A 22,860-nucleotide genomic window follows, 5' to 3' on the forward strand; every position below is an offset into this window, starting at 1 on the left:
GGAGTAATGGTTGATGAGTTTTCAGATTCTCCCACCTGAGCTGGAGACCTCTGCAGCTCCTCCAGAGTGGGCCTAACTCCACCTCCTGGCTGCTTCTCTGGTTAATTTCATTCTCAGAGGAAATAGTGCTCTGAAAGGTTCATCATTTATAATGTTGCTCATGCCATCGTTATCCCTGCTCTGTTTGGTGGCCCACCACACTTTTCAGATTTGTATTAGTAAGACATTTTGAAACCCACAGATCCGTTTTTCCTCCACTCCACAATTATTCCCTACTTTGTGTTGGTTACGTCCAATAAAATCCAAAAAAAACCCACGTTGCCGTTTGGTGGTTTTAATGTGACAAGTTGTTCAAGTGGTACGGATATCTGTTGATCGGATTCACAGACCCGGTTGAACTCCAGAGATTCAGAAGGTTGCTGATAAAACATCTTACGGTGGAAGAGTCGGACATGTTTTACTCCAGGTGGATGAAGTCTGTGTTTTAAAGAGAATCTGCTCTCTGCCTGTCTCTGTGTTGTAGGGTATCAGAGGGAGCTCAACTACAAGCATGACGACGGCTCCTACAGCGCCTTCGGGAACAGCGACCCCTCTGGCAACACCTGGTCAGTGACACGACGAGCAGATTTTCATCCCCAGTTCTGCAGCCAACATATTTACCATTTACCCGTTAATTCAACCGCAATGAATCTATAAGGCAACAATATATCATTTACCGACCAACGTTCCATCAACACATGACAGATGGGCTAGTGTTCCCCATCGGCACGCCCAATATTTTTACGTTCAACAAATATAATTTTATTGAGTGAATCCAACACGTGTCTCTGATATATGGTTTTCTTTTTTTCTTTTCTTTTTTAACAGTAGAAACATGAAGATAGAACTGCTGTTATACTGACATTGCATCATTTGAGAAGCATTTAAAACATTGATCTTAAAGGTTTGCTTCTCATATCTCTGGCTTCATGTCACAAGGGAAGAAAAAAAAATGCAATCCAGACGTGGTGGAAGGAACACACACACACACACACACACACACACACACACACACACACACACACACACACATATATATATATATATATATATATATATATATATATATATATATATATATATATATATATATATAGTCCTCTTTGCCTGCTGCCAAAGCAAGTATCCTGATATATTAGTTTTATTAGGAAGCTTCTGTAAAAACAGAATATTTTCATTTAATGGGCTTAGAGCAGAGGCTGCCTGGGGGGATTTCACAAAAAGGGGGCCGGGCAGCTTGGCATTTGGTAAACGTGTGGGGGTGTTTTTTTTTTTTTTTGTTTGTTTGTTTGTTTCCTCCTTATGTGGTTGGGAGAACTGGGCCTTAAGCGTTTACTCACATTAAAGCTTAAGAAATCTGTAAAGCTGAATGTAATGTAGAGTTTTAGTCCCTCTGAATGCTTTTGGTTAAGGTGGTGAAGATTCTCAGCCATCCAGGTCATGATAATTCCAAAACAAGTCAAAAAACAAAACAACGGGACTTTTTTCCGAAGTTTGAAGACGTTTCGCTTCCCATCCAGAAAGCTTTCTCAATTCAAATGTCTAGAGTAGTGTGGAGCTTTATATTATTGCCCAAAAAGGCGTTGTTCTGGCTTAGATAACATGCAAATTAACCCGAAACTGGTCTACCCCTTAGCAATGGGGAGTCGTTAGAGTCATCGTTGGGTTGCCTTACAGGGGAAATGTTGTGATCACCTGCAAGGCGGTGAGTATTGAGGTGAAAATTGGAAGGAATCAAACCTATTACTGTGTTGTAAGTTTTTGAGAGTTGAAACCTAAGTCTTCCTCCGCTGTTTAAGGTTGTTTTTTCTCTCTTAATGTAGATGGCTTCCTGTGGATGGAATTCTAAACAATAATACTTGATATCCATCATTACTAAACGAGGAGACGGCGGTGATGAGTTCCAGCACTTTTATTGAGAAACAGAGCAGAGATCACATAGATGAAAAGTAATCGCACCCCACGGTCCCGCTGCAGTCTGCGTCTGCCCTGTCTCTGCTTGTCTCGCTTTTCAGCTCCCCCTAATAGGGTAGTTCACGCGTGACGTCACATCCGGGTCCCACGGGTAGGCAAAAAACAGTACTGTTCTCGTCTACTACATGACAAAACGGGTGATTTAGAGCGTGCTTTTAGTTTGTTTATTTTTGGAATCTAAGCAATGCCTACGACTTGTTGTGCTCCCGGTTGCACACAGAGGCATTCCAAATCGTTGGATGTACCTTTCTGTCGTTTACCGAAGGAGAAAGGACGAAGAAAGAAATGGATATTTTCAATGAAAAGAGCGCAGGCAGACACTCCCAATGGACTGGGGGAGCCATCATACTACGACAGAATTTGCAGTCTACACTTAATCTCCGGTAAATACAACTTAATTCTGCTCTAGTCATTGTTCTACTTAAATAGCGGCGGAGGGGAGGTGGCGATCGCTACACGGGCCGGAGAAGCAGCAGCAGCCGCCGCCGCTGTCTGAAGCAGCAACAGCTGCGGAGCAGAGAGCCACCTCCCCTCCGCCCGTTCACGGCCGCTAGTACGTCTGTGTTTACGCTGCAATGTCGCCGACACCCCCACCCATTTTAACAAGACAAAAACACCAAAATAATCCGTAGTAAACAATGTTATTTTTTAACCTACCAGGCGGGTCTTCCTCTCTGCTGAGACGAGGTCTGTATCCGACGCCGCTTTTTGCTGTTACACAAACATGTCTGAACATCCATCCATTTTCTGACCGCTTAATCCCTCATTGCGTCGCGGGGGTTGCTGGAGCCTTTTTCCCGAAATAAAATATATATGTAGCCGTCCAGTGGTTTCAGGGGATTTCATGCTCTCTCGTCTGTACTGGCCTGCCGTGTTTATAAGGCAGCTGTATGTCGCGGTACGGAACACTTGGCCAGCATTTCACAGACTGGCTCCGTCCCTTCAGGCTTTTGCTGTGTGGATCTGGCAATCTAAAACCATCAACCATAAACTTACTCTTAAAACGATCTTGTGATATGTTATCTAAAGAAGAAAAATACGTGGAGAACTCGTCGGTTTCTCTGTTTGCGTCCGCCATTGTGTTCCCCTTTTGCCTACCAGGCAAAAGGGGAACCGGCGTGCATGTGCGAAAAACCCGCATCAAAACAATAACAATGAACTACCCTATACTGCACAGTGGCCTTGGCCTGAGACATAACAAAGACAGTCTATCGTAGACAATCAGTATCCCCCAGCAGCTGCAGCATTTGGCCTTGCAATCAGCAAACAGTGGATCTTATACACAGCCATCATGTCTGCAGGCCTCCTATGTCCGAGTGGTGTAAGGCATATTTCTTACAACATTCCTCTTTCTTTTTTTTCTTTTCTTTTTTTTGATGATGGCGACGCCGGCATAACAAAAAACAAGATGACCCATCACATGAAAATGTGAACAAAACACAGAGGACCCATTTCTGTAAACCCGTAAAGTGGGACCCAAAAGGTTTCCGTGTTGGAACCCGGCCGTTCTGGAACTTTTAGTACAGATCAACATGAATGCTTCATAGGGGTTTAACACACAAGATTAAAGGTTTAGCTTTTTTCTACAATTTAGGGTTCATCTAATTAAGTAAGGCCTGTTTTAGGTACCTATGCACACATTATTTTAAATTTACATTAGACTAGGTAAGCTAAAACCTATTCAGTAACCAAGGTCGAATACATCTACTCTTTCCCCACCCTGTCAAACCCAACTTGGTTCTCCAGTCCCCATTCATATGGACAATTATCCATCACTTTCATACCTTACAAATCCAGGGGTACCAGTATGGGGTATCAGAGGGCAGGCCGGGCCCCTTTACTCGTCAGAAAAACTCCTCTCTAAAGGATAATAAAAACTGATGTGACCCCAGGTGAAATCCCGCTCCCGGCCAATCTGAGCAAGAAGTACCTGTATTGAAACTAGGAGTTACCATTACCAGCTAATATCAAAGGATCTTTAGAACCAACCAGATCCTGGTTCTTCATATATCAAATCAAAAGGTGCATAAACCATAGGTCTTTGTGTGTCTGAAGCAAACAGTTTCCATTCTTTACCATAAAACCATATTGATCAACATAATGCAACATTACAGTGTAGATGTCATCACATCAACAGTCAAACATGTGTGTCAGTGGAACAGAGCAGTTAAAACAAACAGCAACACGATATGAGAAGAGTCTGAAACATCAAGAACGCAAAGTTAAAAAAAAGCTTTCAGGCCATTCAGGGCACAAGGCAGAAATGTATCTAATCGCGCGTAGGGTCTCATCACGCAACTCCTCCCGTTGAAGAATAAGAAATCAGAGTTATCTGGCTTCTGTATCCCCAGTCCTCTTTTTATTTCCTCCTTGCAGGCTGGACGATTGAGCTAGATGGTAATAAGCGTTCAGCTCTGGATGGGCACTGAGCATTTTATTTTGCATTGCTCCCTAATAAAACACTTTGTTAAGATGGTCTGCAGACACGAGTCCTTGTTTCCACTGGAGAACAGAAACAAGGTGTAATTGGTGTTCTTATCAAAACCCCCATTCATGTGTCATTTATTAAAAACATTCTCCAAGCACTTTCACATTCAAGATATTTCTGTGCACAATTATTTAGCTCCCAGAATTCTGCAATTTAATTATTAATTAATAGAGTAATCTTTAAATTCAAATGTATCTGCAGTAAATTCATAGTAATTCTTAACAGAATGCATTCTATGTGTGTCTTAACTTTTATTGTCTGACCGTTGAAGTTCTCTGCAACATAATTTCATCACCATATTTGTTTCATGCCATTTCCCATTTTATTTTGAAAACCCAGCTGGAAAAAAGGAAGTCTTTCCATGTGGAAGCCTTTTCCAACTCACCTTATGTCCCCTCTCTCTCTCTCTCTTTTTTTTTTTTTTAAAGAGTTGAACAACAATAAAAGCTACTTAAGCAAATCAGAATTAGTTCCCAATTTAATCCTAAAATAAAGTACACCTTATATGTAATTATTTGCCTTTTTCCAACTGAGGATGAAGGACTTTGATTAAGAAGTTCTTGGATGAGCGCGTCTCTGCGTTCCTATTTGTCTAGGCCTCGGTAATCTGATCTATGTGGTTGTAGTGCCTGGTCAGGAAAGGTTAAGGTTGTCTGAAGCTTTCTGTTTTCAGCAACCCTGAAAACCCAGATCCCTTAACAGTCCGTGTTAGGTGTCAGGTAACCTGTGGGACCACATCGTCGTCTCTCTGGTTCCACCAGCTGTGTCAAGTTTACAACAACTCCAAACCACAGCAGCTTGTCCCTGGGTGCCATGCCCCAGGCGTCTCCACACCCCCTGTGTGGAACGTCTCTCATTGTAAGGATCTCACCTAATGTCCCATTCAAGATGTTCTTTACACAACAGGAGTTCCAATGTGGGATGTCATTGCTACTTTAATGTTCCTCAGAGAAAACCTTCATTCATTGATATCACCTTCAAGCTGTTACCCTTTTATCATCAAAGCTCACCAGCAATCCTGACCAGATCCAAAATGTCCCCATAATTTAATCTAATAAAATTAATCTTACTTATATTATATTGTCTGTATGTAAAAGGATAACCATATCCTGATCTAAAAGCCCTCTAGGTTAACAGTTAGCTAACCTCTGTTTTATGTGTTCTTCCCCTTAGGATGTTCTAACAACTGGTTAAAATAACTATTTGGAGTTATTTGTTCTAGTCGAGAAATATTAAATCTCCATAAATATTGTAACAATTGTCCAACGGTGCTTTAATCCCAAATTTACCCATGTTAGTTAGTAGGATGTGTCATTATGCTAATTTTATTGCAACCTTATCCATTTTAGCCAGTAACCTCTTCTTTGCGTTTTTTTGATGCCTGCAGGGGTGGCAGAAATCAGCTTACTCTAAGATGTTCATTAATTGAAATGCTATTTAAAAGTTAAGATTACTCTACTTATATAGTGAAAACCTATTTATTTATTCAACTGTTGATATAATACCCACTTTATTAGGTTGCTCTATGATTCCATCAAGTTACTTCTTTAAAAGTTTTCACCTTTACATAATCCTAATGTGTTTCATAATGTGTGGTTTGTTTTAAATGTGTACAAGAAAAAATCTGAAGTTAAATGCATGAAGTCGTGTCTGCCGAACTCATCTGTGTTTGTTGTCGAAGGTCCGATTCCTCAGTCATAGTCCTTTGCCATTGTCCATTTTCAGTCCAATGTCTGAGATCAGCAGCACCACATTCTCCTTCCCTTCAAGAGCCCATCCTCCAGTCCTCACGCCTGCAAACAGAATTAATTCTGCCAGCATTTTTTGCCAAATAAACGCTCCATAGGTTGAAAAGAAATTACAGCAAAGCAGTCACAAACAAACATTTTAACTACAGTGTTCCCTCTAAAATGACAAACATAAAATAAATAAAAGGATAGAAAAAATAAATAAAACTTTGCCTCTGACAAAATAAAAATAAAATAAAACAACTTTTTTTCCTTGTCCCAAGGATCAGCCCCCATGTCACTGCGGCACTGTTTTGGTATTCTCTTGCATCTGAGAATGTCTAAAATGAGACTAAATCTCTCTGTTAGCACATTCCTATCATATTGACCAGGTTTCTTTGCAAAGAAAAGGAAGCAGAAAGAGAACTGTTAATAGCAGAAAGCAACAAACATTTTTAAGACACCACCTTTCTCCGCTGGAAAATCTCCTGGCATAACTTGGTTAAAATTATGCACAATTTAGTGTCCAAATATGAGTGTTGTTAATAGCATGCAGTTAAAACCCTGGTCCCCTTAGTCTCCCTTTAAAGGGGAAGTCCGATCAACAAGGAAAAATCAGGGGACCATTAGCTATAACTAAAACTAATACGTTTGTGGTTACTTAATGAACTTTAATGAAAATAAAAACATAAATTGTCGTCTGGATCACTGTGTATGGGGGCCCAAATATGGTCTGACATCACATCCTGCGATGTGGAAAAGCGGAGCAGCGACAGCATTTCTCCGCTCTTTCTAAGCAAAGTCAATAGGAGCCGTTCTACACAGCTGCGATCATCAACAATTTTTTGGGATTTCCAGAGGACTTCACCACTGACATTCGCAAGAGCTATTGTTACAGCAATAATGCTGGCGTGCATGGCCATTGGATGTTTCAACACAACTGGTAAAAGTAGAAAAAACATTGCTTATTTCAACTCTCCGATTCATGAGCCACCGGGCTCGTTGCTGGATTGCCAACTTGAAGAGAGCGGATTTGCCATCTACCTTCTGGCCAGTGAGAAAACACATCATATGCAGCGACCATTTCGAAGAAAAATGTTTTGAACGTGACATGAGAGTAAGTATTTTCGGTAAGTTATTTTTTACCACATGTGATGTGGTATCCCTCCGCCCCAGCATGTGCTGGAACGCTTTTATATTTTAATATTTATACAATAATGACCACCTGCCCTATTTACTAGGGGGCAAATATAACTCGAGTCATTTCAGCCCGATCTCTCCTCCGCCGCAGCGCTGGTAAAGCTGTGCTGCAGCGGAACGAGTGCGCGCGCGCGCACGCACACACACACACACACACACACACACAAGCGCGTTTATATATATACTGTAGGACACGACTGAGTTTGCACTGGAAATAGGTACGGCTGGATTCCGTCAAAAGTCCGGTTTCTGTCAAGAAACTCTTCTAAAAAATCCATATCGCTATCAGATGATGATAGCTCCACGGAACTCCCATCAATGTCACTAAGTACTTCATCACTCTCTACTTCGTACAGAGCACCAGTCATCACCATGTTGGAAAATAGTGCTTCGTGACAAACAGAGCGTTGGGACTTGCTCAACAGCGGGTCCGCTGAGTGACGTCACAAAATGGGAGGTGACAGTACTATTCTTGACCAAGATGGGTTCCTCTAACCTGACGCCGCCAGATAGATTTGCTTCGCATATCCATCTGGAAACCTTCCGTTGAAGTCATTTTGGGAAGGGGCGAAAATACTGGTTAGCTGATTGGCCTATATTGGTGATAGACAGGCCAAATAAACCAATCAGATCAACGAAGCATATGACGTACTCGTCAACATGCTTCGTCGTCGCTCAGAGCGACGACGAAAACACAACCAAAAGCCAAGCTACTCTTGCTGCTGCAGGTAAAGGCTCGTTAGCTCAGCAAAGAAATACTCTGTAATTCCGATAAAACTTGCTCGATAGCCACGCTAAGGCTAGTTTCATCGGCTGAAGCCGCCATGTTCTTTAGACTGAACTGTCGCGCTTCTCGTTGCGTCACACCTCAACCCGCCTCAAAGCCAACGCTGATTGGAAGTTCGTTTGGTGAACGGCTCCAAATTTTCTTTAACGGAGAGTATCCAGACTGATCTGCGAGTGAAACCTTGAAAGCTTGCGAGATCAGGATGGTCTCACGAGGCTAGGGTTCCTCCACATAAACATGATTAAATGAAAATTATTCTTAATTAAAAAAAACATATAATTTATTGCACAGTATGTAGTAGTTTTATATTTAAAGTACTTTCAGCAGTTTGCATTGTGATTTTGACCGGACTTCTCCTTTAATGTGATGTTGTTCTGCTGATCCTGGGAAGGTATCTATTCCTCACTTTTCCTTTGAAACTTTGTTCAAAACATATCTAAAAGAAAAAAAAGAAAAAACACAAAAAACAAGAAATTGTCTCCTAAGGAGCACAATTATGTCTTTTCCAATATGTCATACATTATTAACTTATTGCAACTTTTGAGTTCTTTTGGTCCTTTGACCATGTGTATTTACTATTAGTAATACTTTTATTCATACATATATATATATATATATATATATATATATATATATATATATATATATATATATATATACCTTTTTAATCTCAATTGATCAAGGTTGAAACTTCTAAGCAATGATTTTCTCTTTTAGTTTTCTGAGCTTCTAGTGTTTTTCTTTAAATGATAAGAGTTTTCCCCGTAATTCAGCACATTGAGAAGACTGCCCAAAAAAAACCAAGATTAGAATTAGAATTTAACCCTTCAGAAGCTGGCTTTATTTTATTTTTCCGTTTGACATAGTTTTCGTGCCCCCAGGCCAGAACACACAGACCCAGCCTAGCCATAAACATTCAGATGTTTACATCATGGTCAGATTTGTTTATCATATCTTTTGTCCGGTTTCAGGTTAAACTGTGCCTCTGAGGTTCGCCTCAGCTCAGCATAACTAATAACATCAGATGATTTTGTAACTGATGACGCGTTTAATGTGGCCTTCTGATAGTCTGACGCTTTTCAAAATTTCTCATTAGTTGCATTGAAATTCCAAGTAAATAAGAAATAAAATAAATGAATAGAGAACCCTTCCTTCACGCCCCTTTGAATAGAGAACCCTTCCTTCACGCCCCTTTCAAACCATCTGTCTTCTTTGTCCAAAATGTGAACAAAAGAGTGTCCTTTGTCCTTAAGGTGTAGGTGGACAGTAGAGTCTTGTCCTGAGGAGGTAGCTCTCCTCTGTTGAGCCATGCTTCTGTGGAGAGGTTGTTTGGTTTCTCCAAAATAAAGATCAGAACATTAACTGGAGATCCCATGGCACAACCATGCTTCTGTCTGTAAAAATGATCGCTGAACTTGAAATAGGTTGTGGAAAGACAAAGGTCCAGTAGGGTATAGACCTGGTCCGGAGTGAAATTAGTCCTGTTCTTTAGGTAACTGTCTTGTTGAAGACGTTTCCTGACTGTTTCTACTGCCTCTGATGTAGGTATAGAAGTGAAAAGTGAAGTGACATCTAGTCCGTGGGCCAGAATCTGTAAGACGTCTCCTTAAGAAGTTTTGTATGAACTGTCATACGAATAGATTATATAAAGCGGATTTCACATGTGATCAAATTAACACTGAATAAAGGTACAGCCAAAATTATCAGATTTAATAAGATTTTAATTCAACCATGAACCATATAGAGATATTAACCATATTAAGAAAACGAAATATGTCTCTTTTAAAATAGCACAATGTATTAGGAGTTTAAAAAAATCAATTTAGTTTTATTAGAATGTCCATCCATCCATCCATTTTCCAAACCGCTTAATCCCGTTTTATTAGAATGTGATGTTTAAAAATATTTAGACTTCACAAAGCTGGAGGTTAAAAGTTTTATTGATTTCAAACACTCTCCTGGTGTCTGGTGTCTCTCATCTTTCTCTTTACAATAACCAATAGATTCCCTGTGGTGTTCAGTCTCCTGGTCAATCGGCTCAGCACCACCATGATGACTGGAGCAACTTTTGGTACTTGGCAGTGTGGGCCTCTCGGACCAACCAGCTTCTTTAACAATAATAACGATACAATACATTTATAAGCACATTTCTTGACTCTCAAGGTCACCTTACCTCAAACATGATAACAGACAAATTATTTTAAAAATAATAAAATGAATTTTAAAATACAATTTTAATTAGACGATGCATGTATGTCTCTTCCCCTCCTTGTGTCGGTGTCAGTGACTGTCTTCTGGACCTCTGGAGTTAATTAGCTGATTAGAGTGTGGCACCATGAATTCCCAATATTTAACTTCTCCACAATTTGAAAATTGTGGGTTTTAATTATCTATAAACCATAATCATCAAAATTTCAAAAAACAAGGGCTTGAAAAACCTCACTCTGTGTAATGAATGTATATCAGATACGAGTTTTATTTCCAGAAATCACGGATGAAATGACATAATGAACTTTCTCACAATATTCTAATCTCTAATTGTTTTTTAGACATCCCTGTAGTAAAGCAGCCTTTAAAAGTCCAGAACTGGTCAGAACCATAGATCCTCTTATCGACATGAATGCCATTTATTTGTGGGCTCTCATTGACACATTTGAGAGCTTTGGATTTATTTATTTATTAATTGATTTTTTTTTATTATTATCACTTTTTTAGGTATTGTTAAGATTAAACAGACAAGTTGAGTGAATTGTGAAAAAAAGCAGCTTTGTGTGCCACAGTTTCAGTTTCTTGTTGATTTCCTGTAAGCAATACAGGCTCAAACAGAGACAGGCTCACTGACACGTGGTTAACTATCTGTGGGAAGTAGCAGAGAAGCCACACAGTCCTCGTGGCCACTAGGAGGTTTCTGAAAACGTCTGAAACTACGGTTAGATATTTGAGCGTTCTCTTCATCAGTGATGGTGGAGCTCATTAGAACTCCACCATCCTCACTAAAGACAAACCCAAGAGCCAAATACAGTTGTAGTTTGAATGATTCCAAACCTGGAAAAGAAAGGTTAAAACGCATCAAAAGGCCAAAATAAATATGGCATTCTTGCTAAAGATGAGTGGACATGAACTTCTGTACAGAACTCTATCTGATCCCATTTTAAAATCCAGTAGAACAGCAGGGTTGGCCCCAGACAGAAGCGTTCCCGTTGTTGGAGCGCTACTAACTGCGCCGGCCTTAGCAACGAGTGTGTGAGTGCAGCCGATTGTTCTGCTCTGCTCTGTTGTTGCATAACCGTCCTGCTGCTGGGGTCATCTTTGGGTCTCACAGGCTCTGACTGTCTTTTGTCTCTAGGCTCACTGCGTTTGTGATGAAGTCCTTCAGCGGAGCCAGAATTTACATCTATGTGGACCCGCAGCACATTAAGGACGCCAGGACCTGGCTGTCCGGACTGCAGAAGAGCGACGGCTGTTTTACCTCTGTTGGCAAGCTCTTCCACAACAGCATGAAGGTATGATGGATTTAGGAGTTCATGGTGGTCAGCTAAAAAGACAGCTTTGGTTCAATGTGACTACTAATTCACCAGCATGTCAAATACTTGAGAACCATTGATCCCTGTGACTGTCTAGTTTATAGATAGATACCAACTCTTAAGTACTGAGGCCCGTTTGGAGTTGCTGACAGGACATTTCAGCAGATCGGACCAGCCTGCTGCATCAGTTTTATGGGTTCACTTTGTCTCTGGCTCCAGATTAAGTCCTCAGTGGGTTGATCATTTTCATCAACTGATCCGTTTGATCCTAACACATTACCCATTCCATATCACAATGGGTATTCAGCAGGATTTTTTCTTCAAATTGAGATCTGACGTGTTTTGAACATATTAATTTTTTGAGCTGTTTTCAGCTTCTCATTTTCTGTCTAAGTCTCCCCTCTCTCCTGCTCTCTGTGTCAGATGTTTAGTTATCTCTCTGTCCCCTTTAGTGATAATGGTACATGTAATAAATGTAGTGTTTTTGTAGCTTTGGAGGTGAGGGTGTCAGAATTGGAGACCCGGCTCCATGCTGTTGAGAAACCAGCTGATAGCCGCCCCTTAGCTAGCGCGGAGCCACATAGATTAACTTCACGTAGCGGTCCTCAAGCAACAACACCTGAGCAGCCGGGTAACCAGGCCAGCTGGTAGACTGTTCGTAGGAAGCATAGCTCTAGATTCCAGCCCCCAGGTCACCACCAACCCACCACCAAACCAATGCGTTTCTAACAAATTTTCCCCACTCAGCGACACACCCGCTGAGAAGCCGACCCTGGTGATTGGGAGCTCAATTGTCAGAAATGTGGCACTTGTGATACCAGGGACCATAGTTAAATGCCTGCCAGGGACCAGAACAGGAGATGTCTAATCCTACCTGAAACTGCTGGCTAAGGATAAGCATAAATACAGTAAGATTGTTATTCACGCTGGCAGTAATGACACCCGGTTACGCTGATCGGAGGTCACTAAAGTTATTGTTGCTTCGTTGTGTAAGTTTGCTAAAACAATGTCGGACTCTGTAATTTCCTCTGGTCCCCTGCCTGATCTGACCAGTGATGACATGTATGTATATTATATATATATATATATATATATATATATATATACACACACACACACATATATGCTTCCGATTGGCAAAATTATCAGACAGCATGGGATTAATTTCCACTGTTATGCTGATGACACTCAGCTATATTTATCCATAAATCCTGATGAATCCAATCAGTTACTTCAACTGCAGTCATGTCTTGATGACATCAAAAGCTGGATGACTTTAAATTTCCTGCATCTAAATTCTGACAAGACCGAAGTTGTAATCTTTGGACCAGAGTCCTCAAAAAATAAACTTTAATCAATCACTTAATCTGGGTGGCATTAACTTGGCCTCTGGTAATAAAGTAAAAAATCTTGGTGTTATTTTTGACCGAGACTTGTCATTTAAATCCCATATTAAACAGGTTTCCAGAGTTTCCTTTTTTCAACTCTGGAATATTTCCAAAATTTGAAATATTCTGTCCAGGAGTGATGCTGAAAAACTAGTCCATGCATTTGTTACTTCAAGGCTGGACTATTGTAATTCTTTACTATCAGAAAGTCCACAAAATGCAGTTCAAGTCTTCAGCTGATCCAAAATGCTTCTGAGTTCTGATGAAAATCAACAAGAGGGATCATATTTCTCCAATTTTAGCTTCCCTTCATTGCCTACCTGTTAAATCAAGAATAGAATTTAAAATTCTTCTTCTAACGTATAAAGCCCTTAATAATCAAGCTCCATCATATATCAGAGCTCTGATTACCCCATACCCATGACAGACACCGTGTCTACTTTTAAGACTTTTAAGACTAATCTTTAAAGTTCCCAGATTACTAGATCAATGTGTGCTTCTGTGCTTTTTTGTCTCTCTTGTTGTGTCTCTGCTCTGTCTTCTCTAACCCCCAGTCGGTCGAGGCAGATGACCGTTCATACTGAGCGTGGTTCTGCTGGAGGTTTTCTTTCCCGTTAATGGGGAGTTTTTCTTTCCACTGTCGCTTCATGCTTGCTCAGTATGAGGGATTGCAGCAAAGCCATGGACAATGCAGATGACTCTTCCTGTGGCTCTACGCTTCTCCAGGAGTGAATGCTGCTTGTCGGGACTTTGATGCAATCTACTGGTTCCCTTATATAGGAAATTCTGACCCAATCTGTATAATCTGATTGAATTTGACTTTGTATGGGCGCGCATGTGGCACAGCGGGTAGTGCGACCCATATACAGAGGCCTTAGTCCTCGACGTGGTCGACCCGGGTTCGAATCCGACCGGCGGTCCTTTGCCGAATGTTTCTACCCCCCTTCCTGTCAGCCTACTTTCGGAAAAAGCGAGCCACTAGAGCTGCAAAAAATCCCCCCCCAAAAAAAAAAAATTTGACTTTGTTAAGTGCCTTCAGAGGACATATTTCATGAATTGGCACTATATAAATAAAATTGAATTGAATTGAATGTGATATAAATGACCCTGCTACCTTTCTAACTGAGATAATTCTCCTTACATCAGTGTTCTGCTATGTTCTCTACTTTCATGGCAGTAGCCAGCTCATGTAGGCTGCACAATCAATATTATAACAATTGGTTCTGCAAAATATAGCTTAGACTGGTCCATAAGGACCCTGACCTGAATATGATGGCTCCGATTGGTGCATTATGCCTCTGACTATTGCATGATGGCAAAGTGTTTAGTTAAAGCTGAGAGTCTGATTTGTGCTGTTCTATCTTGTGTTCCCACAGGGGGGGGTGAGCGACGACGTGTCGCTGACGGCTTACATCGTTGCTGCTATGCTGGAGTCGGATGGAGTGACCTCGGTGAGTCCCACTTTTTGGAAGACATTTGGAGGTGCTGTAGGTTTGTTTTCAGTGTGCCGTTGGCGGCTTCGTGTGTAATGATGTCACCAATCCGCCTCAGCGGACGGGACGATCACTGTCAAAGAAACGGGAGACAGGTCAGCATCAGCTCCCGGCCTTCTCATGTGTTTGTGTTTGGCTGTTTTGCATCAGGACCCCGTGGTGCAGAGGGCCCTGGGTTGTCTGAAAGATGCTCTGGCCAGAGACTTCGACAACCTGTATACCAAAGCCTTGATGTTGTACACCTTCAGTCTGGCTGGAGATCAGGAGACAAGGAGCAAAATAATGACCGTTCTGGACCAGAAGGCAGAGAAGAACGGTACGACCAAGAGAAAACCCTGTGCTAACGGTGCAGTGATAGAACAAGATCAGGGTGCAGGAAAGCTTCCTTGTTTATTAGAAAACTACTAATGTGACGTCAAGTTTCAGAGTGACAAGCAAAATAAAGGTGAAATTGTTTTATATGTGCATGGCTCTGACATTGTCTCCATGTGAGATGTCCCTACGTTTCTGGAACCTTGCTGGATCTTTCTGATTGAGATAGTCTCGGTCCTGTTTGTTTCATTTACCACACTGAGTGCAGGTCATCCCTGCTAATCTTCTGCTATTACCTCTATGTTGGCAGGAGGCACCATTCACTGGGCGAGAGCGGGTTCTTCTGACAGTGGTCTGGATTCCGTAGAAGTGGAGATGACCTCCTACGTGCTGCTGGCCCTGCTCGTCTCTCCTCCCCTAGAGGGCTTCAGCTTGGATTACACTTCAGGCATTGTCCGCTGGCTCGCTCAAAAGCAGAACCCATACGGCGGCTTCTCCTCTACACAGGTACCGTTTCAGCAGTAGCAGAAGAGCCTTAGCCTTAAGGCAAGCAGAGCTAACATCAGACCGCTCTGCTTGACAGGACACAGTGGTGGCCCTCCAGGCCTTGGCCAAGTATGCCGACGCCACCTACAGCCCACAGGGAACAACTACGGTCACAGTGACGTCTCTGGGAGGCCTGAAGAAGGAGTTCACGGTGACGCAGAGCAACAGGCTGCTGTACCAGGAAGAGAGGCTGAGCGAGGTCCCTGGAGAGTACACCATCAGAGCCGAGGGGCAGAGCTGCGTTCTGGCTCAGGTACGGCACCGCCCGCCGTCCGCTCAGCAACCCACCCAGGTTATCCCAGTCAATGAGGACACTAGCCTGGGTGGACACATGGGATTACATGGGACAGGCTGCATCATACTGGGGTTTTCAGGTTTTTCTTTAAGTAATTGGATTGACGCAGGAGAATGACACTAGAAGTGCCTGTAATTTCTTTAGATCCAATTCTCTTGTCATTAAGTAGGAAAATGTGTGGCTTTTAAAACATAAAAATCCACAACTATCAACATCCCACAAAGAAATTGTATCCATCCTCTTGTTGCTAAAGCTTTATCTGTTTAAAACCTACAAATATAACTTAAATGGTGGTTGTTTAAAAGTGGCAAGTTTCCTATAGTGGTAGATGTTTAACAAAAATTACAAGTTGTCTTCTTTCAGAAGGTCGGGTAACAATAGCAGCACTAAACAAGTTTGTATTTAGCTGGACGGAGGACAAGAATGGCTCTCTGGATGGTAAAGGCCACAGACCCGTGGCCTAGTCAAAGTCTTTAAATCCAACAGAGAATATGCTTCAATCCTTCCAGGTTAATGTTGAAGCTGGGAGACCCCAGAAGACCTTTAGCTGTAATTACAGTGAAATACTTTGATTAAGTTTTGATCCAGGGGTCCAGAAAAAAGCAATGTATTGTCCCTCTCCTTATTTTGTCATGTTATACCACAAGCTTCAGTTATTGGGAGTCCAGGGGTGGGAAAACTTTTTCAAGGTTCTTCTTAATGACCGTGTTTACGTGTCTGCAGATTTCCATGCACTACAACATCCCCCCTCCTGATGACTTCTCCGCCTTCAACCTCGCTAAGAGCATCGAAGCCAATTGCCAACCCAGCCGGCCACGTCTCCAGCTCGCGGTTCACGTCAGGTAGGGCTGCTGCTGGGGTTGGCATCTCCTGCGGGATCTCATTATGTCTGTTAGTCGCTCAAAAGTTGCAGGCTTACAGATGCTTTATGTCACTTTCATTAGGTACGTGGGCAGGAGAGCGGAGACCAACATGGCCATCATCAACATTAAACTGCTGTCTGGATACGTCCTGGATCAGAGCTCCCTGCAGCAGGTAAGGTCCCTCTTTGATCGCTTTTCCATGCTGTGACTCAGTAAAACTGCATTCTGACTGCTGGCTCTGCTATCGCAGCTGCAGGACGACCGCTCATTGAAGCGTGTGGAAGTAGATGACGGCTATATCAACATCTACGTGGATGGGGTAGGCATCCCTGAGGTTCTGTTCAAGGGCCCTTACAGTTCCTTCCACATACCTGTACCTGTGAGCAGAAAGTGAGCGTCTGGAATGTTGTTTGTGATTGTAGCTGAAAAAGGATGAGCTACAGACCTACAGGGTGACTCTGGAGGAGGACCAGCGGGTCAGGAACCTCAAACCAGCTGTGATTAAAGTCTACGACTACTACCAGCCGAGTAAGAGCTCAGCTACAGCCCTAAATGCCCACATCCATCATTCTGTGCTTCCCTTTACTTACTGAAGTGTTTCTCTTTTATTCCAGTTGACCAGGCTGCCACGGACTACACATCCCCCTGTGCAGAGAGTACGTGAGAGTTCTCCAGCTTTGCACTCAACTTTAGTTTTCTGTGCTTCATCACCCTCTGTGACCGAGGCTTTAATACAGTACTTAAACTAAAAACTTTATAAGGAAACCCTGAAAGGTACAGGGGGAAAAGAAAATTCCGATGGATAGATTACATCAAAATTGATGAAGGCTTGCATCTGGTTTTCAGACCAGAATGAGTAAAACCCAGGGTTAGCTTATCCTGCTTGTTCCTTAAATTACGCTGCCTCAGTACTGGCGTCTCTCTATGCAGATGATGTTTTCTCACCATTTAAAATTGACATATCATGGTAAATTCACCTTTTAGCCCTCAGTTACATGTGTTCTTGGAGTCTGTAGGAGTACAGAAACGTTGAATGTTGTCTGTCCAGGAGCTGAGTAGACATCTTTATATTCGGTGTAGGTCAGATTTTTCCAGCCGTTCGGTTTTCTCTCATCTGTCACATTTTTTAACAACAGCATCACAGTATTTGCTAAACAAGGTCTTGGACTTCCGGCTTACCAATTTTGCAAATCCACCATTGTTAAGTTTTCGCTGCTATTTTGTAGTCCAAGCTTAACGATGAAGCTACAAATGTGGATAAGTCAAAATGTTCGGTTATGAGGTGTAATAACCCGAACAATTCAACACATAGTACCTCGACATACTACATAAATGGCCGAAAGGGGTGAAGAAGAACGCTTTTTGACCTGGAGGGTGGGGTGTGAAGTGCCTCCTTTAGATTTAAAGAGACCACACCAAAATAAGTTGCTCTCTGTTGCACAGGGGGGCTGTGGGGCAACAATCACGGGGCTTCAGACCAAAGCACTGCAGTTCCACTTTATAGACCACAACTGAATGATTTGAGTGGGAAAAGGAAGGCATTACGTGGATTAGATGATATGTTCCCTTTAAGGGGGAACTATGCGTGAATTTTTGGAAAAATTGCATTTTGTGAAATTTCCTCGGCTCAATTTGAATACCCTTGCACAGTAAGGACTCTTTTTAGCCAAAGTGGAAGTGTGTCAGTAGTCTCCATTATCAGGGCTGTCCGAATAGTGCAGTCAGGAGGTGGTAAAAGTAGCCTGTTTGCTCCCTCCCATGGTGAGTTTTTACAACAGTATGTCCTTCAGCTAATGCTGGAATCATAGCCTGAGCTCACGTAAACCATGAACTTTATGTAAGCCCACAGCCTAGATCATCCAGTCCTACACTGAAGGAGCAGGAAGTGGAGCTACCAACAGAGGAAATGGACTGCGGTGTGACAGTCAAGACCATTCCATATTGCAGAGGAAGAAATAGAAAAAAAACTCTCTTCTGCAATATTGAAACGTCAAATAGCTTTTATATCAACATAAACTTTCAGACAACATTGCTAAATCCAAGATAATACATAAATTATTTTAGCAGCAGAGGGAATGGTTTTAAATAAAAACAATTGTGTAAAACATTTTTTGTTTAAAGATCTCGTCAACACTGCTAGAGAAAAACGACTGCAGGTTATTGGAATGAAAATCTCACACCAGCCACTGCTCAGTGTAATTCATCCAGTCTTACAGTAGCAAAGCCTGGAAGAAAGTGGATAAACACCCCGTAACAAACTAGAGATGTGGAAGTGTGGTAATCCCAGAGGTCCATCAACATAACTTAATTGACCTTCAACTGTAAATAAAACTAAAGCTCACCAGGACATGTGGTTGAGATAAAACCAAGGAGTTTGTTTTTAAATTAAATGAAAATGACAGGATGCAAGATTAGGTAGGATCAGAGGCTGGGACTTCTGTTGGCCAAGGACAGTTGCAGGTTTATGATTAATCTGGTTGTTCAGTACGTTTTACAGGAAAAGATGTTTCTTGCTCAATAGAGATCAGATTTCACAATAAACCTAACTGGTCTCATTACTGTGAATGCAGTAGGCATTCACAGTTATTGAGATCCTCTTTCACGTTTTTACTGTTTAAAGTTTGATTCGCTTCTCCTCCTACAGTTTTTGTCCAATTTCAACCATTCAACTTTTGAACTATTCAGCTTCTTCTGGAATCGATGGCTATATCTTTTTGTACTTTTAACCTTTCAACTTTTTAAAATATTCAGCTTTTTCTGCAAATTTTCAGCTTTTTTTTCTCCCATAGGAAATGAATGTAATTCACTAAAATTTCGCTCATTTCAGCTGCTTTTTGACAGCTTACTGCTTCAGCCTACTTTCAGCTAGAAACGCCATTCAACTTTTAAAATGTAGTGATATCTTTCAGCTCTTTTGGTATATTTCAGCTTTTTCATATCTTTTACCATTTTCATATAGTACCTCCTTAAAATAATTTTGGCTTTTCAAGAAATTCAGCAAATAACATGTGTTGCTATGGTCGTCAAGGAGGCAGTTATGGAGTGCGCACTCTAGAAATTCAACAAATTCTTCTCCGAACAACTTCTTCTCACTCGCTCAATTTTCAACCTATCTACATAAATTATACATCAAAACGTAGGAATTTTTGTCTGGATTCAGGAAATGTAACCCTCATTGGTGTAGCATTTATAGATTTTTCGCAAATCACCTCAGAGCGACACAAACCCGAAACCTCCCCCATTCATTTCCTATGGAGCCGTTTTGAAAAATGACGTCTGAAAATCCAAAACATCACACGTTTTCGCATCGTCGCTACTCCTAAACCGTTTGATGTACAGGCATGAGACTTTCACACATGAATGTCCCAACCCTTCTGGCACTCACTAAAAATGAATTTTTGGATAACTGTTACGGTTTTGCCGCAGGAGCAATTTGTTCGCGAGTAGCGAATGTGCAAAATCCTGAAAATGCTTTAGAGCTGCATTTTTCCACATGATTCACTATTTTACATCGTCGCTGTGCCTACACCGATTTTTGTACAAACATAAAAATGAGCAACATAGTCCTCAAAAGCCTGCTGATACTCACAGTGAAAGAATTATTTTGATATCTCTTATACTTTTTCAGCTAGAGCAATTTGTTCGGGACCGTTTTTAGAGGATTTTTGAAATTTCTTAAAAATCCCCTTTAGATCATAATGTTTTACGCCTTTATTAAAATATTCCCAGCAAAAACTGATAGTTTGTCTTGTTCTCCTATCCGTTAAGAGGATTTCTGAAAATCCATAAAAATCCCATTTAGATCATAATTTTTTACGCCTTTATTAAACTTTTTCCAGCAAAAACCGATAGCAAGTCTTCTTCCCCTATCCGTTACAAAATAAACGCAGAAAAAATTACGTCTCTACCATTTACGGATCAGGAGATATGGAGCGTTGTTTGAGGCAAAGTATTCCATTCTATTTCAATGAGGCAGAGTCTGATCAAAGTCTCTGCACTTCGGTAGAATGGTCAGCTGCAGGTGTGAGTGAGTTTCCATGACGACGGAACTCTGCTGACCAGAGGGACAGGCTCCATTGGGATAAAATGGCAACTTTCGACACCCACTGCAGTGGCTGTGATTAATGTAGGAATCTGAAATTCGCACAGTCACTTCCTCTTAATATTTTAAAATTTCCATGTTATTATCAGCCATGTGTCACTTTTCTCTCCCATTTTGGATTTCATATGCTTTCCTATTGGGCCTTTGCTTCCAACAGGACCTGGCATGATGCCCAGACACGACCCAATTGGCCAATACAGGACCACCCACCTGTGGGAAATGGTGCTTCAGACCATTTTGGTCAAATGTTGAGTTCTGGGCCCAGATGTGGTGAGGCTGAGTTGCTAAAGGAGGCCGATCTGACACATGAACTTTGGTCACGTTTGGTGACATTAAGTATTGGCACCCCTTTTTGAGGCACTTCCCACTACAGGATTTGGACCAAACTGACAGAGTACAATCACCCGGTGATACTAAACACAACCATCTTAGCGGCTAACTGTTAGCATGTTGCTAACCGGAAGTAGCTCTAGGAAGCTCGTACAAACTTCTGCTTCACAGAGTCTGTACTTCCTTTAGAGAGAAAGCTCCACAAGAAATTTGGCCTACGTCGCATAAAGCATCTCCAAGCTATGAGGTGTCAAACATCCAATGCTTTTCAATGGGGGGCAAAACCCCTTATACTCCTAGAAATGCAGGCCCACATATGGCTACAGTATATTCAAGTTTGAAATTCTACTTCTGCTTTGTTAAACGATTCAGTGTTTAGAATGAGTTAGGAGATGTTTGGTGCCATTCCCTCAGTGTATTTCTTCTTCTAATCATTCAGCTATTGTTCTTTCATGTTCAAATTCTTCAACTTTTTCAACTTCTTCAATGCTTTTCAGCTGTTTTTTCTCTTCTTCAAAGAACTTCTGCATCTTTTGCTTAATCATTCAGCTTACTGCATTCACAGTGCATTTTCGCAGGAAATGCAAATTTTTCTAGTTTCAACTAGTCTTCCATCTAACTCTGTATGAACAGGTATTCCTAAACTAATCCTAATGTGTTGTTTCTCTGCAGGTGACAATGACAACAAGGTGTAACTACAGCCCAGGACAGCTGAAGGAACTACTGTGTGACGTCTAGCCCTCCATGATGATGATTGTTTTGAAACTAAGCTGTCGGGTTTTACTTTGGGTAGCCTTAGGTACTTTTTTTTTTTTTTTTTACTTTTAGCTCTCTTGCTGGGTTTTATTCTTTTTTATTTACAGTCACATTCCAAGATAATTTTTATCCGTGGCAGTGACTTCAGGAAGAATCAGCAATGATCAGAATAGTTTGTGCCGTGTCTCTGTTCAACACTGGAAAATCGCACTATAACCCACTGGAAACAACAGAGGATTGTTTACTGATGATTTTTTTTTAATAGATCTGACAGAAATCCACATTATTCATACATGAAAGTGACACGTGAGACATACAGGCTAGCAACAACACAGCATGGTCATAGTACTGATAGTGTCTGCCAGGATCTGCTCTGTAGGGAGAAAATGAGAATCCAGACTGAATGGTGCTGGGGGATTTCCTGGGTGTGTATACGTACCTGCACAGGTGTTCTGTTGTACCAGTAAAAAGATATATTCATACATGACTACTGTACAATTTCATATGCAAGTTGCAATAAAAGTTCTAAAATGACAGTGACAAGTCTTCTTTTCATACAATATCCATATTTTTTTCCACTCAGGCATTCTCTTGACAATACTTTGTTTTTCTTTCATATACATGTAGATAACAACAGTGCATTCACCACCGATGACCAGCAGGTGTCATTTGACAGCTTTGACATTGTTAGTTTAGGTGTGTGTGTGTGTGTGGGGGGGGGGGGGGGGGGCAGAGACTTCGACAACCAGTATACCACTGTCAGGCACCATGACCATAAATCATCATAACTGTACCTAAAACAGCAGCTCCACATCCACCCTACCCTTATCCCTCCACACGAGTGATGTTTTTTTGAAGGTAGCTGGTTAAAGATTAATGCAAAAGGCCTCCAGTCACAGTGGGGATTTAAATTAATAATAATTTAAAAAAAAGTGATAAGGACCTCTAGTGATGAGGCAGCTATCTGAAACAGTATTCCAGGTTTCTGTGGGAGATTTAAGGCAGAATTACACAGACACCGAACATAAAGGCCACG

At 41.5% G+C, this 22,860-nt stretch overlaps 1 protein-coding gene across 3 annotated transcripts in view; it reads left to right on the forward strand.

Annotated features, from left to right (window-relative positions):
- The window catches only part of LOC105920609 (alpha-2-macroglobulin-like protein 1), a 49,587-nt gene extending 27,227 nt beyond the window's left edge, over nucleotides 1-22,360 (forward strand). For all 3 annotated transcript variants that reach the window (XM_036149879.1, XM_036149880.1, XM_036149881.1), the window contains exons 25-36: nucleotides 524-605; nucleotides 11,562-11,718; nucleotides 14,504-14,578; nucleotides 14,771-14,936; nucleotides 15,243-15,439; nucleotides 15,516-15,731; nucleotides 16,497-16,615; nucleotides 16,718-16,808; nucleotides 16,887-16,955; nucleotides 17,059-17,164; nucleotides 17,251-17,292; nucleotides 21,741-22,360. In XM_036149879.1, coding sequence (XP_036005772.1) covers nucleotides 524-605; nucleotides 11,562-11,718; nucleotides 14,504-14,578; nucleotides 14,771-14,936; nucleotides 15,243-15,439; nucleotides 15,516-15,731; nucleotides 16,497-16,615; nucleotides 16,718-16,808; nucleotides 16,887-16,955; nucleotides 17,059-17,164; nucleotides 17,251-17,292; nucleotides 21,741-21,763 — 1,343 coding nt within the window. In that variant the 3' untranslated portion in view covers nucleotides 21,764-22,360. The remainder of the gene's footprint in view (nucleotides 1-523; nucleotides 606-11,561; nucleotides 11,719-14,503; nucleotides 14,579-14,770; nucleotides 14,937-15,242; nucleotides 15,440-15,515; nucleotides 15,732-16,496; nucleotides 16,616-16,717; nucleotides 16,809-16,886; nucleotides 16,956-17,058; nucleotides 17,165-17,250; nucleotides 17,293-21,740) is intronic.
- Nucleotides 22,361-22,860: the final 500 nt, after the last annotated feature.

The sequence above is a fragment of the Fundulus heteroclitus genome, chromosome 18, assembly GCF_011125445.2.
Source record: "Fundulus heteroclitus isolate FHET01 chromosome 18, MU-UCD_Fhet_4.1, whole genome shotgun sequence".
Lineage (NCBI taxonomy): Eukaryota > Metazoa > Chordata > Actinopteri > Cyprinodontiformes > Fundulidae > Fundulus > Fundulus heteroclitus.